Here is a 12913-nt window from a genome sequence, read left to right on the forward strand (position 1 = left end):
CGCTTTCTGTTCTCTTTGAAAAGAGCAAGGTGCCCTGGGAAAATACCGTCGTCTCTGGGCCCTGGAGGTGAATTAATCTCTGGCATCAGGGGATGTGCAAAAGAGTTTACCTCCCTCGGGGCACTGGGCAGGTGAAGGACACCTGGGGTCCATTCCTGCTGGGGATCTATGGGGCTGGGCAAGGTTCCTGGTCTACTTACCATGCCTCGGTTTCACCTTTTGCATATAGAAAGGGGTCCCTACCCCCTTCCCAATCTCACTGCTGATTCAGATGCCAGAGTCCCCTGTTGACTCACCGGTGCCCCCCCCACCTCTCCCCTCTTCCTCCTGCACCACCCCCCACCCCCACCCCAAGCTCTCTAGATCTCCCAGCCACGTGCCACCAGGCCCAACCCTGCTGAGCTGGTGCAACGTGACAGGGTGAGGGGGTTGGTGACACTTGAGGAGAAAAGAAGGGGGTCTGGGGGGTGGGCAGCTGCAGACAGAGTGACAGACTGCAGACCTGAGCCGTCTTTGCAAAAAAGCCCTTTGCCAGTCTGGGGCCAGCGAGCGGGGGAAGAGACTCAGCAGGTGGGAGGGGAGGAGGGCGTGGAGAGCTTGCCTGCCCCCTGCTTGCCTCGGCTCTATCTCCTGTCAGCCTTCAGCTCCCTAAGCGACAGCTTCTAATTTGGGCTGTTGGTGTCTCTGTGCTCTGCAGCAAAGTTTCAGCTTTTTTTCAGCTTTGCTATTTCTTTTCTGTTCAGAACATACTGAGCCCACAGGCAAATCAGAGCAAAGGCTCGAGGACCTGAGACCTGACACCCGCGGCCACCCTTTCCCCCATCCCACCACAGGCTGGGCCTGATTGGCAAGGCCACCTGGGGCAAATGGAGCTGGCTACTCCTTGCAAAGAGCACCCAGCATGGGGCTCTCTAACAGGCCAGGGTGAGGCCCTCAAGGGGAACTTCCTCAGCTCCTCTTCTTCCGTGGAACTGTCTCCATCCTCCACAGGCAACAGACGTAAATGAGGCAGAGCTGTCTCACGGATCATCAGCGGGGGAGAGAGACCATGGCTCTTTAGGACCAAAGCGCCCAGTCGGTGTTCCTACTATTTCTCTCCTCCATGTGGGGGTGTCACTGCCTGGCTGTAGGATGGCCTACCCCACACATTCCAGGCGTACCCCTGCCCTTACCCTGAAAACAGAAGAAAAGGAAGAAAGCAATTTCCTTCATGGTGGAGAAAAGGGAAATTGAGTCATGACAGGTGGAAAAGCCTTTCTTCTGCTGTCTGAGTAAAGAGCTCAGAGAGCATTCCTGTCTTTATGGGGTTGGAGAGCCTATATCCACCCCTGGGAGACACCCAGGAGGGGCCCCAGGTCTGGGGGCAGGACTGGGCTTTCTGTGTGCCGGATAATTGTGTAGCTCTTTTCCTGACACTTTCTAGCAACATCTTGCCTGATGCAGGCAGTGTAGTATTATTGGCTCCATTTTGCATGCGGAAATATGCAGGCTTGGAGCAGCACTGCTAGTAAATGCCTTCAAGCTGGGTATTAATTCTGATGTCAAATACTGGCAGAGCCATGAGCAGGATTAAAAAATGCAAAAAGGAAAAAGAGGGGCTTCACAGTGTGTGCAGGTATGCATCCCACGCTCCCTCAGGACAGGCTCCCCTGGGGCCTGGGAGCTGGAAAGAAGCAAGAAGTTCAAGGTGCAGGCCCATGTGCCCATTCTGCCACTCACCCACACACCGTCTTCTTCCTAGAGGCAAATCCTCTCCTTGCCCCATACCTTTCCCCAGGCAACTCCTTCTGCAAAGCTTCTTGTCACTGCTCTGCCCAGGCTAAGGACAATTTTATCTTTCTCTCGATTTCCTGTCTTTCACAGGAAGGGACTTTTCAAAGCATTCCCTCAACAGGGTCCCTTCAAGCTGTTTTTCTTGCCTCCCTGACCTTGCCTCAGTAACCCCCACAGCTCCACCTTTTCCTCTAAGGGCTGTCTCCGCTTGTATTGAAGAGATAAATTCAGCCCTGAGGTGGTAAACTCCACTTTTTATGTCCCACTTGAGAGGGGAGATCTTTTCCATCAGAAGTGAACGTCTGCTCTTCCCACAGCTGGAAACACAATACCTGGCTCGTGAAAAGTATCAGTAAATTCTGTAGCTAATACCTGATCCACCTTCCATTTTACAAATGTCAATTTCAACCCTACACACCCTCCCTCATCCCTCTGGCTCGAGGCGGCCCGACTTCCCCAGGCCTGCGCCCCCCGCCCCCCACCCAGGGCCAAGCAGCTGGCCAGAAGGAGACTGGAGGCGTTGGTTTTTCCACGCCCTATTGACTCGGGCTCTCTTCTCCCTCTCCGAAGGGGTCAGCTAGTGGTGAAGGTCAGAGCCTTGTGGTCTGGGGGTGGTTTGGTGCTCAGGAGGGAAATGGGGACGGGGTGCGGGGAGCCTTGCGTGAGTCCCCCGATCTTTGCTCTTTCCGGGAGGGCGGCCCGTCCTGAAGCAGGGAGACGGCGGCGCCGGGTCGTCGCTACTGCGGCTGCGGCGCTCCGGAATCCTGAGGCGCCCGCTCTGCCAGCTTCTCCAGCCTCCGGGAGCTGGCAGGCGGGCGCGCTGTAGGGGTTGGAGACGTCTGAGATTGGAGAGCGCACTCTCCCCCTACCCCCACTCCGAGTGAGCCTGTGCGGGAGGAACAATTGTGAGTGCGTGGTTCGCTACCCGAGTGGCAGTTCCCAGCCAGACTGAGCGCCCCCATCCTGCGCGCAGCACAGCTACCCTTTCGCCCAAATTACTCCCAGCCCGCCGCTCGCAGCCACCCTAGCTCGCTTATGGTGCAGTTCTGTTCTCATGGGGTACCATTTCCTTCCACCAGGACCGCTGGGGGCAACGCCCGGGCTTCCCCGACGGTCCCGAGGTCCGGCCAGTTTCTAAGGAGGCTAGGGCACAGGCTCAGATGGGAGAAGAGGGCGGGGAGAGAAGACTGACTTTTGGATTGGCCCGATTGGGTGCATGTGGCCCACAACGAGCAGCCCCCGCCACCGCCCGCAGCTGCTGCTGTAGCCCCAGGGGAGCGCGGAGGAGGAGCCGCTCCCGCACCTCTAGGCTCACGGAAATGTGGGGGTCAGGGTTGGGCTCCCCCGCCGGTCCTTTTCTGACTTGACGGCTCAGCCCGCTTTCGGGGCAGCCATTGCCATGGAGACCCCCGAGGCTATAAAGTCAGGTATCCAGGTGGGCGGCGGCTCCTGCGCCGCTGAGCCCCCCAAGTAAGGAGCAAGCGCCCTGGCGTGGCCCGGCCCCCGCGAGAGGGGAGGAGGCGGAGGAGCGGCGTTAGCAGCTCGAGGAGCAGCGCGCCCCTCCAGGGCTAGAGGCAGGCGCGCAAGGCGGGCGCCACCGTCTCAGCAGGGGAGCGGGGGCTACCCCGGGTGCGGGTGAGTGGCGCGGCTGAAGGCCACGAGGGACTGAAGGTCGCGGGACACGGGGAAGGCAGCAGGAGTGTCAGGAGGGAGCCGAGTCTCGGCTCCAGCCGTCTCGTGGTGGGCCAGGCGCGGAGCGCGGAGGAGCGAACAACCTACACCCCCAGGCAGGCGGGAAGCCCAGGGGAGAAGCAAGACGCCAGGCGTACGGCCCAGTTGCCACAGGACAGCAGGAGCCGCGGGGGCACAAGAGTGGAAAGCTCAGGACCCTTGGCCGCAGCCGCCCACGCGGGCAGGGAGCCACGCCAGACCGCCCGCGGAGGCCAGAACCCCGCGGGGCGCGGAACTAGGGGCGCCCCCGTGCGGTGCTGCCGGGACGCCTGGGGGCGGCGGCCGGTGTCATGCTCAAGCCTAAGGACCTGTGCCCCAGAGCGGGTACGCGCACCTTCCTGGAGGCCATGCAGGCGGGCAAAGTGCACCTGGCCCGCTTCGTGCTGGATGCGCTAGACCGAAGCATCATCGACTGTCGCGCGGAGCAGGGCCGTACGCCGCTCATGGTGGCCGTGGGGCTGCCGGACCCCGCGCTGCGCTCGCGCTTCGTGCGACTACTGCTGGAGCAGGGTGCGGCCGTGAACCTGAGGGACGAGCGCGGCCGCACGGCTCTCAGTCTGGCATGCGAGCGTGGCCACCTGGACGCCGTGCAGTTGCTGGTGCAGTTCAGCGGCGATCCCGAGGCGGCTGACTCGTCTGGCAATAGCCCCGTGATGTGGGCGGCGGCGTGCGGCCATGGGGCGGTGCTCGAGTTCCTAGTGCGCTCTTTCCGCCGCCTCGGCCTGCGCCTCGACCGTACCAACCGTGCGGGCCTTACAGCGCTGCAGCTGGCTGCCGCCCGTGGTCATGGAACCTGCGTGCAGGCCCTCACCGGGCCCTGGGGCCGCGCAGCCGCCGCCGCCGCGGCTCGGGGCTCCAACTCCGACAGTCCTCCTGGCCGTCCGGCTCCCGCGCCCAGCCCGGAGCGCCGACGACCCAGCCCCCGGCGCCTACAGCGGCCTCTCTTGGCGCGCTTTGCGCGAGCAGCCGGCGGCCACGGCCACGGAGGCGAGGCTGGCTCAGGAGGCAAGAGCTCCGGCCGGCACCGGGCGCAGGGGAGCGAGCGGCCCGAGTTGGGCCGGAGCATGAGTTTGGCTCTAGGTTCTGTGACCGAGGAAGAGACGGCTCGACTGCGGGCGGGAGCCCTGATGGCCCGACCACACTCGCCCCAGTCTTCGGGGACCGGGCGGTGGCGTTCGCACGAGGTGCTGGAGGGAGCGCCCCCAACCTTAGCGCAAGCCCCCATCGGCCTTAGCCCCCACCCCGAGGGCGGCTCCGGCACCTCCGGCCGCTTGGGTTTGCGCCGACGATCCACAGCTCCAGACATCCCCAGCCTGGTCGGGGAGGCACCAGGGCCAGAGAGCGGCCCGGAATTAGAGGCCAACGCCGTGCCGCACTCGATGCCTGGACCCCAGGCTTGGCAGGCAGGCACGGAGGACGTGGTGTTGCACTCTCAACGGTAAACAGCGTCGAGGACGAGCCCTGTTCCCTGCACCTGCCTGTCTCTGCTCCACTGGGATTTCTCTTTCTTCCCTCTCCTCACTTTCCTGGCAGTTTCCCTCCCATCTGTGATCCCAGAACTTGTCCCCACTGCCAAGATAAGTGGCCTTCTCTCTTAAAGGGACCCCTATTATTTCTTTTTTTGGCTTGTCGGTACTTTTAGTGTTCGCTGCCTAAGTCTCACCTCTACAGCCTGCTTTTCCTGCCCTGGACAGGGAGGAGTAGAAGACTGGTCCCATGGGCTACAGCCTTCCAGGAAGGTGGACCCCCTTCCCTCCGCCTTAAGGCTCAGTCCTGAGTCTGGCTGGCTCCTGCTTGGTCTCCTTCCCATTGCCAGGTTCCCCTCCACCCAAGCAGCAACGTGTAGAAGAGTGGACCTGTACCAAAGGATCTAGTCCTCCTCCCTCCCAGTGATGCTGACAGTAATGCCACACACGACCTAAGTCTCCCTTCCTCTTAAGTGTGGGCGAAGGGGAGCATGGAGATGGGCCTCAAAGACTTTCCGGCAAGAGGGCTGATTAGGGAGGAATCTAGAGGTTAACTCTGTCTAGGGAGGAACTCCTGCCTCAAGACAATGAAAGCCTGTTTTTGGAAGTGGCAGAGCCCCTGGTGTTGAAGGCTAGTTGTCCCTTGCTTACCCAGCTTCCCTCTTCCTTGTCCCCAGCCCCACCCAGAACTGAATGTCATTGACGATGTGGGGTCATTGCCCTGGCCAACGCCATCTCCAGCCTCCGCTGCATTTGAGTTCCGTCTCTGGGGTCTCATCCCTCATGACCCAGCCTTATTTCCTCACTCTCAGAGGCCTGAAATGGAAAGCACTTCTCCCACCTCCACCTCCTCCCAGCTCCCCCATCCCACACGTGGGTGCTCCTGCAGGGTGGAACTGTTGCGAAGGCTTTGCTTCATTGTGTTTCTTCCAATCCTCAAAGAACTCGTGTTTTGAGCCTTTGTATATGAAGCAGAAAGCAGCAGGTCTGATCCGAGGCTTAAGAACCTGACAATGTCTCTTTAAATAGAAGCTCCGCGAGGGGGATAATTGACTGAAGTGTTTGCCACGTTAAACGACGGCGCGCGGGAGTCGGAAGCCCACACGAGCCGCAGGTCCGGGTTTAAATTACATCAAACTCCAGCGAGAGCTGGGACGGGGCTGTTAAACGGCTCCTGCTTCTCGCTGGGCGGTTAATGGCGGGCAGAGCGGATGATGGATGCCAGAGGTCGAGACCAAGGACCCCTGCCTCTGCCACAACGCGTGGGACGCAGGTCCGGCCCCGCTTCATTACTGGGCAGATTAGCGAGTCAGAGGCAACCGCAGAGAGGTGGTAAAAGGCCTTTTCCCGGCCCCCCTCACTCCCTGCCCCCTTTTTTGTGCTGGCCTAGCGAGGGGGGAACTAAGCGGGTCTGGCGAATCGCATGCCGTAGGGCCCTGCGGAAGCACTAGCACGGGTGTCTGTGCACCCAACCCGCCAGGTGGCGGCGCACGGGAGCTCTTTCTGTGGACCCCGAAGGTTGAGCTTTCACTCCCTTTATTCATCTGGCAGGGGGGTCTTTTCAAGACATCAACCTGTTAAGTCTTTGCAAAACGAAAGGTTTCTCACCAGTAATTCTAAGGGAACTGTCCAGAGGGGGAATGACCTGTGCTCAGAACTTAGGCCTGGGGGTGACGGGTGGGTGATAAAGGGTGCGGGCCTTGCGGAGGTAGATGTCAGACGACTTCGTAATCCCTCCACCCTTCCAGGCCCGCGAGGCCGCCAGTGCCCCTACTCTGGACGTGATCTCTGGTGCCCCCTGGTGGCAGCACTGCTCTCTCGCTGTGTCCTGGTTCGGAGTTTGGACTTCTGGTTTTATTTGAGATCACCGCTGTTGTACTTTCCCCTCCATGTGTATTTACCCATAAAATCTTCAGACTCTTGTTGTGTATTAAATCCTGATACTTGAAGTCATTTCACAGCAGTGAAGTGACGGACAATGAACAAAAAATTCGCATTTGGAGTAGCGGGAGCCCAAACCCTTCACTAAAGACCCCAAGAGCTTCCAAGTTAAGGCTCTGTGTCCTGAGAGGTCCTGTTGTCTTCTGAAGAACTGGAGCCTCCAGCCCCTGCTTTATGATTTCTGAACCTTGGGACCTACTGATTACGCACTGTTTTCTTCTGACGAGCCTTGCTTTTGTTTCCGGGGTGTTTTGCCCTTCCCCCGCTCCTTTCTCGTCAAACATCTGCCTCCCCTTAGCCCACTGTCTGGGCGGTGGGTAAACAATACAGGAGCTCCTGAACAGCTAGAGGACAGGATCTGGGGTAGGATTGGGGGTAGTTAGTCACCCCAAGTGCAAACTCCTTTTTTTCTGATCCTTGCTTGCTCACTTACTTCCTTTCCAACTGTGTTTAATTTTTGTGAAGTTTCTAATGGTGTAAGAATACAAGTATTCTGGCTTCTTCAAAACAAGGTGAAGTCTCAGTTGCACATTGTATTGAAGGTTCTGTATATTTCAAGTGAATATTACCTGGGCCCTCTTTATTGGGTAAACAACCACAAGGGCTCCTCTCCCTGGAGTTGCCAAGGGCTGGGTGGTTGAAAGTGATGTTTCTAAGAAAACCACAGCTGATCTTTCCTGTCTGAACTGAATTGCCTGTCTGACTGATTTGCTGTTCTTGCAGATTTCTTACCAGGCCCAGCTCAGTGCAAAACTTAAGTGTTTCGCCACATTTTTGCTCTCCTGAATATCTTCTCATTGTCAGCCCCAAGGGCATTGAGGCTGGGGTCCTCTCTCGCTCTCTCCACTTCAGAAGAGACTTTCTAAACATTCTGCTTTTCCAACTCTTGTTGCTTTTGTTATTGTGAAAATGTATCCATGCCACTAGAATCCAGTACTCCACGACCAAAGTCTGAGCTGGCCTGAGTGAGGCTGAATGACTTACATACACACTTTTGGAATGACACTGCGTGGTGGAAGGATGATTAGAACTCAAAAGAATAGTGAATAAACCCAGTATTGTTCAGTTGGGAGAACTGGCCTCTCTTTTCCTTACCGGCCGCTCCTGACCGCCCGCACCTTTTGGAGGTGGAAGGGTGCGCTTGCCTCAATCTCTGCCCATCCCATGGTGACTGCCTCCGGAAGGGAAGCCTCAAATGCTGTTTCTGGCTGAGCTGGTGGGACTGGGGCCCTCCGACCTGGCAGCTCTCTAGGTGTGAACGCCATCTGAAGCAGGAGCTGGTCTGCGTGGCTCCTTGCTCCTGATTAAGAGGTTTCAGTGAGCCCTGGGTTAGGGGGTAGAATGAGCTCTCAGAAAGAAAGTACTGGGATCAGTGTTAGAACTAGAAATTTCAAGATAATTTCATCGACCCACCCCACCCCCAGGACTGGAACCCGGGTTTCTGGATTTCCAGCCACTGCACTGCTCTTTCACAACTCCTCATTGTGGTCTCCCTCAGTTTGAGAACCCAAGCCTTCGCACGGGAAGCAGTTTCAGGCCCCTTCCCGTGGACAGCTGGAAGACGGTAGGTTTTCATTTTCCAGGGACAGGGAAACAGGGGAAGGGAGAAGCTGCTGCAGGAAGTGGTCATCGGCCCTGGTGACTGTCCCCAGAGCCTCAATAGAGCCAACAAACAAGATGCTTGGCCCTGGCTTTGCTGGCTGGGCTCTTCTCCCCTGAGAAGGAGGCTGTCTATTTCTCAGCTCTTGCAGTCCCAAGGGACTTCACTTCCTGTTTCTCTCATCCCCTACCCTCATTTTGGGTCCACACACCACCAGGGAGTTGGGTTTTCTGTGGACTAGAGTGGCCACTAGAAAGCTCGTATTGGGGTGGAGAGGGGGCTACACTAGACACCCTACTACAGGATGTCCCGCTCCAAGGCAGCCTGGCTGTGCTCCCAGAGACGAGAGGAAGTCCAGAGGTTTTGAACACTCAGTTTAATTTAAAACAGGCACAAGTGCAAACAATTCACAAAAGTTTCTAGGGAAGATGCTTTTGTTTTTAAAACTCTGACCCTTAAAAAAAAGTCCTTGTGTGTGTGTGTTCTTTTTTGCCCCAAAGCAGGCCACTAGGGAGCAAAGGAATCTAAAAATATGATCTAGATAGGGTCCAGACTCCTGGAGTTCTTCCCTGGGCTTCCCTGTCTCACAACAGCCCTGAAAGTAGAGGGGAAGGAGGACAAGGAGACAGGCGCCTGAGGAGGCCGTGAGGGGCAGATGGTTTGCACAAATGGGGTGCCCATTCTCTTGATAGGACAGAATCCCGGGAGCTGGTTCACCTCTGCCCCAGACCAGGATTTTGAAGAAAGGGTCCCTGATGTCCTGGTTATTGAAATGAAGCTTACAGGTAAAACAAAGTTTGTTTCCTCGTCCTTGCATACTTGGGCCCTCAGACTCCACACGGCAGGAGAAATTTGGAAACCTGCGCAGCCCACAGGATGCGTTAGTTTCAATACAGACCTCTGCACTGGTCAGGTAGAGACAAAAAGGACTTAAGGGGTGGGAAGCCAGACCAAGAAAGCAGGTTCCTTCAGAGCAGAACTTAGTGGGGAAGACAATGAGGAAGCCTTACTGAAGGGGCCAGGCTGTTGGGGTGACCTTCCTCCACTTACACACACCCACCCAGGCACACATGAGCACTCGCACCCGGTAAAGCGACACCACCTTTGCGACCAACCCTATTATTTCTCTTTCACCCAGAAAATGTTCCTTCCCCTCCCATGGCCTACCAATAGGCTGTTCACAGTTCGGAGCAGGCCGTGCATGAGTGTTGTGTGTTATCAGTGTAGGTGGGTCCGGAAGCAGGTGCAGGTGGGGCTGTGCCTTAAGGAAGTCAGACACAAGGGAAGAAGATGGATTCAGGTAATAAAAAACCTTCCCTGTGACCCTCTTGAGACACCGGAGTTTGGAATTGGAGCTGAGAACAGCAAGTATCCTGGTGAAGACAGGCACTCTGTCCCCTCGGGTGGCCCGGGATGCTAGGATACAATTGCCTTTAAAAAAAATCGCAGCAGCCTTTTCTGCTGTGTTGGCTGCAATGGCCAGAAGTGCTGGTCTCCGTGTTGCTTAGAAATATCCCTGTGCAAATAACAAAGGGTCATTCTGAAAAAGGGGTCTCCATCATCCGAAAGGCAACTGGGGACTCTCTTGTAGGGGGAGCGAGACTGAGGGGCAGGTCCGGCCTGGCCCAGTGGGCTGAGGGGCAGGAGGGTGGGGGTGGGGTTTCACATTCAATCTTTGGAGAGAATACTGAGAGAATGAGGCAAGCAGGCCCTGCCAGCAAGCCGGTTGCCCAGTGTCCCCTGCCTGTGGGCACAGGTGGCGGGTGCACTCTGGGGGTGGGCTCAGCAGGTGGAGGTCTGCTTGCGGTAGAGCTGGATCAGGGGTACCAGGCACTCGGGGAGCCCAGTCTGCAGCAGAAAGGGATGGTCCAGGAGCTCCTGGGCCGTGGCTCTCTCCTGAGGGTCCCGCACCAGCATCCGTTCCAGGAAGTCTCGCAGCACTGGGGAAACCTGTGGAGACAGGGCAGCGAGAGGAAGCTACGATTTGCAGTCATTTGGGGGTGACCCATGTGCCTGACCCTGCCATCATCTGAAAGTCTTAAATTTCCTCTTACTCCGTGCTTCCTTCCAGGTCTAGCACTTCTGGGATTATCAGGTAGAGAAAGAATATCAGCATCTGTCCAGGAATAGCGGCCAGTTCGCCTCCAGGGGGTGCTGCTGAGCAATGGAATTAGGATGCCTGGAGCGCTGCGGAGAGCTGAGCCCTAAGTACAAGCCCATTACACACCCTGTTTCTCTGGGCGCTCTCAGCATTCAGATTCTATGGAAAGGGGCATGGGATTGGTACCAGTGATCCAGGCCTGGGTTTATCCCTAATCTCTGGCAAGTTGCAATTTTCTCTACAGCTCAGTTTTCTCATCTGAAAAATGGGCTAATGATAACGTGCTTGCTCTGTCTGCCACAAAGGGCTTTAGTGAGGATAAAAAAAGAGGTCAGGGATGAAGAAGTGTTTTCTGAAAAATAGAAAAGAACAAAGTGAGCCCTGAAAAGGAAGATTTCTTTATTGTTCTGAGCCTTAGAGTCTAAGTCAAGGGCTTATCTTGGTTAATTTTGAGCCAATATCAGAGGGTGAGGCTGAGTCTTAGGGTGTTAGAGAAAGCTACCTCCTCTGAGGAATTAGCCAATTGGGAATCTCCTCTATCTGCTAATGTTGGGGTCAGCAGTGGTCTCCAAAAGCCAGCCGTCTCCCAGATGATCCCCATCCAGCCGTGTTAGGGCCACAGGGCTTCAACCCTCTGGGACACTTCTCACTCTGGCCACCAGATGGCAGTGCCCATTTTGCAGCCCTGTGTTGACCTGGCCACTAGACGGGTGTCTCCAGGTAAGACCTGCTGGTTTGGGTGGGTTTCGTAGAAAAGGGTTACAACACACACACACACACACACACACACACACACACACACACACACACAGGTTTTAAGGGAAAAGCTATGGCTCAGATGTGGTCAGGACATACAGTAATGGAGGACAAGCCTATTCACTGCACTAGACTGGGGAACACTGTGCCAGGGTGTAGCTCCCCTGACGGATGGGGGTGAAGGGTTCCTACTAAGTTAGCTTTTCTAGATGGCTCCCCAGATCATCAGGGATTTCTGGCAGCTTTGCGCTCCCTTCTCTTGGGCTCCTGTCAATCTCTTGCAGGTAGAAACTTGTCGGGGCGACCGTGGGAGTTTGTATGTAGGCGTGGCTCCATGCCTAAGTGTGGGTTTTGTGTGGAGAAAGAGGAGCCCTTTCCAGGAATCCAGACTCTCTGGCTTCTGTGAAAGGGAGAGGCTGGGCCTGGGAGCCCAGGTCTAGTCCCCTAAGCCTCAGGGAGAATGGGGTCTGTGGGGTCACACCTTATGCACCCACTAACCTTATGAGAATTTTTCAGCTTGGGTGGGGAGCTGTCCCGGAGCCTCTTCATGGCTTGCACTGGAGAATCGCTGAAGTAGGGTGGCTCCCCATCCACCATCTCAATCACCATGATGCCCAGAGACCAGATATCCACCTGCAGGAGGAAAATGTCCCTGACTCCACTGGCCAGAGTCTGACCTCTTGGTAGCAGCATGCTGCCGGGGGAGGGGAAGAGCGGCTACTGGCTCTCCTTGGCAAGTTGGCCTCCTTTCTGGATACCTGCCCTGTGAGCAGTTACTTCCTGCATGAGTGACCTTGACTAGGAACACATATGGGGAAGCCTGGCCATACCCCACCTTGCCCTTGAGCTGGGGACAAGCATTTTGGGAACCAACTTGTGGCAGCAAAGTCACAGGCAAGAGTAGACCCATCCAAGAAGGGACGGGGCAGTGGACTAGGGTGCTCACTAAGAGGGAACCTGAGAACCAGGACTATTTTTCGGTGGGAAGGGGCCGAAAGCAGAAGAGTTCCGAAGCCTCTTCTGGGAGGAATGGGGGATGGAGGGATCGCTTACCTCGGTGGCATACGGAGACCTGGAGATCACTTCAGGAGCCATCCAGTAGGGAGTTCCCACCAGGGACTTCCTCTTAGGGACATCTTTGCTGATCTGAGCACAGAATCCGAAGTCTGACAGTTTTACCTGGGGGTCGGGTTAAGAAGGAAAAAGGGGAGCGGTAAGCTAGGAGGAGCCATGCTGGGAGCAGGGAAGTGGGGGTATGGGTGTGCCAGGGTGGGGAGGGCCCTACCCTGCCATCAAGGGTCAGCAGAATGGAGTCACTCTTGATGTCCCGGTGTATGACACCCTGGGCATGCAGGTAAGCCAGGGCCTGCAGCACGGCCTCACACACAGTGGCAATCTGCTCCTCGTTCAGCCTGGACAGGGAAGGCAGGGCCACCGTCGGAAGAGAATGTTAGCTTTGGCTGGGCTGCAGGACAGATGGGCTGAGAGAGTAGGTGCCCCTGGTACCAAGCCCCACAGTGTCTGGGCAATGTGTGCGGGAGCCCT

At 56.7% G+C, this 12913-nt stretch overlaps 2 protein-coding genes across 4 annotated transcripts in view; one reads left to right on the forward strand and one right to left on the reverse strand.

Annotated features, from left to right (window-relative positions):
• Nucleotides 1-3794: 3794 nt before the first annotated feature.
• Nucleotides 3795-4946, forward strand: ANKRD63 (ankyrin repeat domain 63). The gene has a single exon (XM_054565148.1). It carries the CDS (start codon nt 3795-3797, stop codon nt 4944-4946), a length of 1152 nt encoding a protein of 383 aa, XP_054421123.1.
• A 4022-nt stretch (nt 4947-8968) lies between these two features.
• Nucleotides 8969-12913, reverse strand: part of PAK6 (p21 (RAC1) activated kinase 6) — a 52660-nt gene continuing 48715 nt past the window's right edge. For all 3 annotated transcript variants that reach the window (XM_054565592.1, XM_054565593.1, XM_054565594.1), the window contains 4 exons: nt 12654-12780; nt 12422-12547; nt 11867-12001; nt 8969-10461 (listed from right to left, as the gene is read on the reverse strand). In XM_054565592.1, the coding sequence (XP_054421567.1) occupies nt 10294-10461; nt 11867-12001; nt 12422-12547; nt 12654-12780 (556 nt within the window). In that variant the 3' untranslated portion in view covers nt 8969-10293. The remainder of the gene's footprint in view (nt 10462-11866; nt 12002-12421; nt 12548-12653; nt 12781-12913) is intronic.

Source organism: Pteronotus mesoamericanus, unplaced genomic scaffold (genome assembly GCF_021234165.1).
Source record: "Pteronotus mesoamericanus isolate MK-2021 breed Mesoamerican mustached bat unplaced genomic scaffold, CSHL_Meso_final contig_164, whole genome shotgun sequence".
Lineage (NCBI taxonomy): Eukaryota > Metazoa > Chordata > Mammalia > Chiroptera > Mormoopidae > Pteronotus > Pteronotus mesoamericanus.

Excerpts from the sequence above, each read along its gene's own strand:
- ANKRD63 (XM_054565148.1), top strand. The coding sequence starts at position 3,795 with ATGCTCAAGCCTAAGGACCTGTGCCCCAGAGCGGGTACGCGCACCTTC.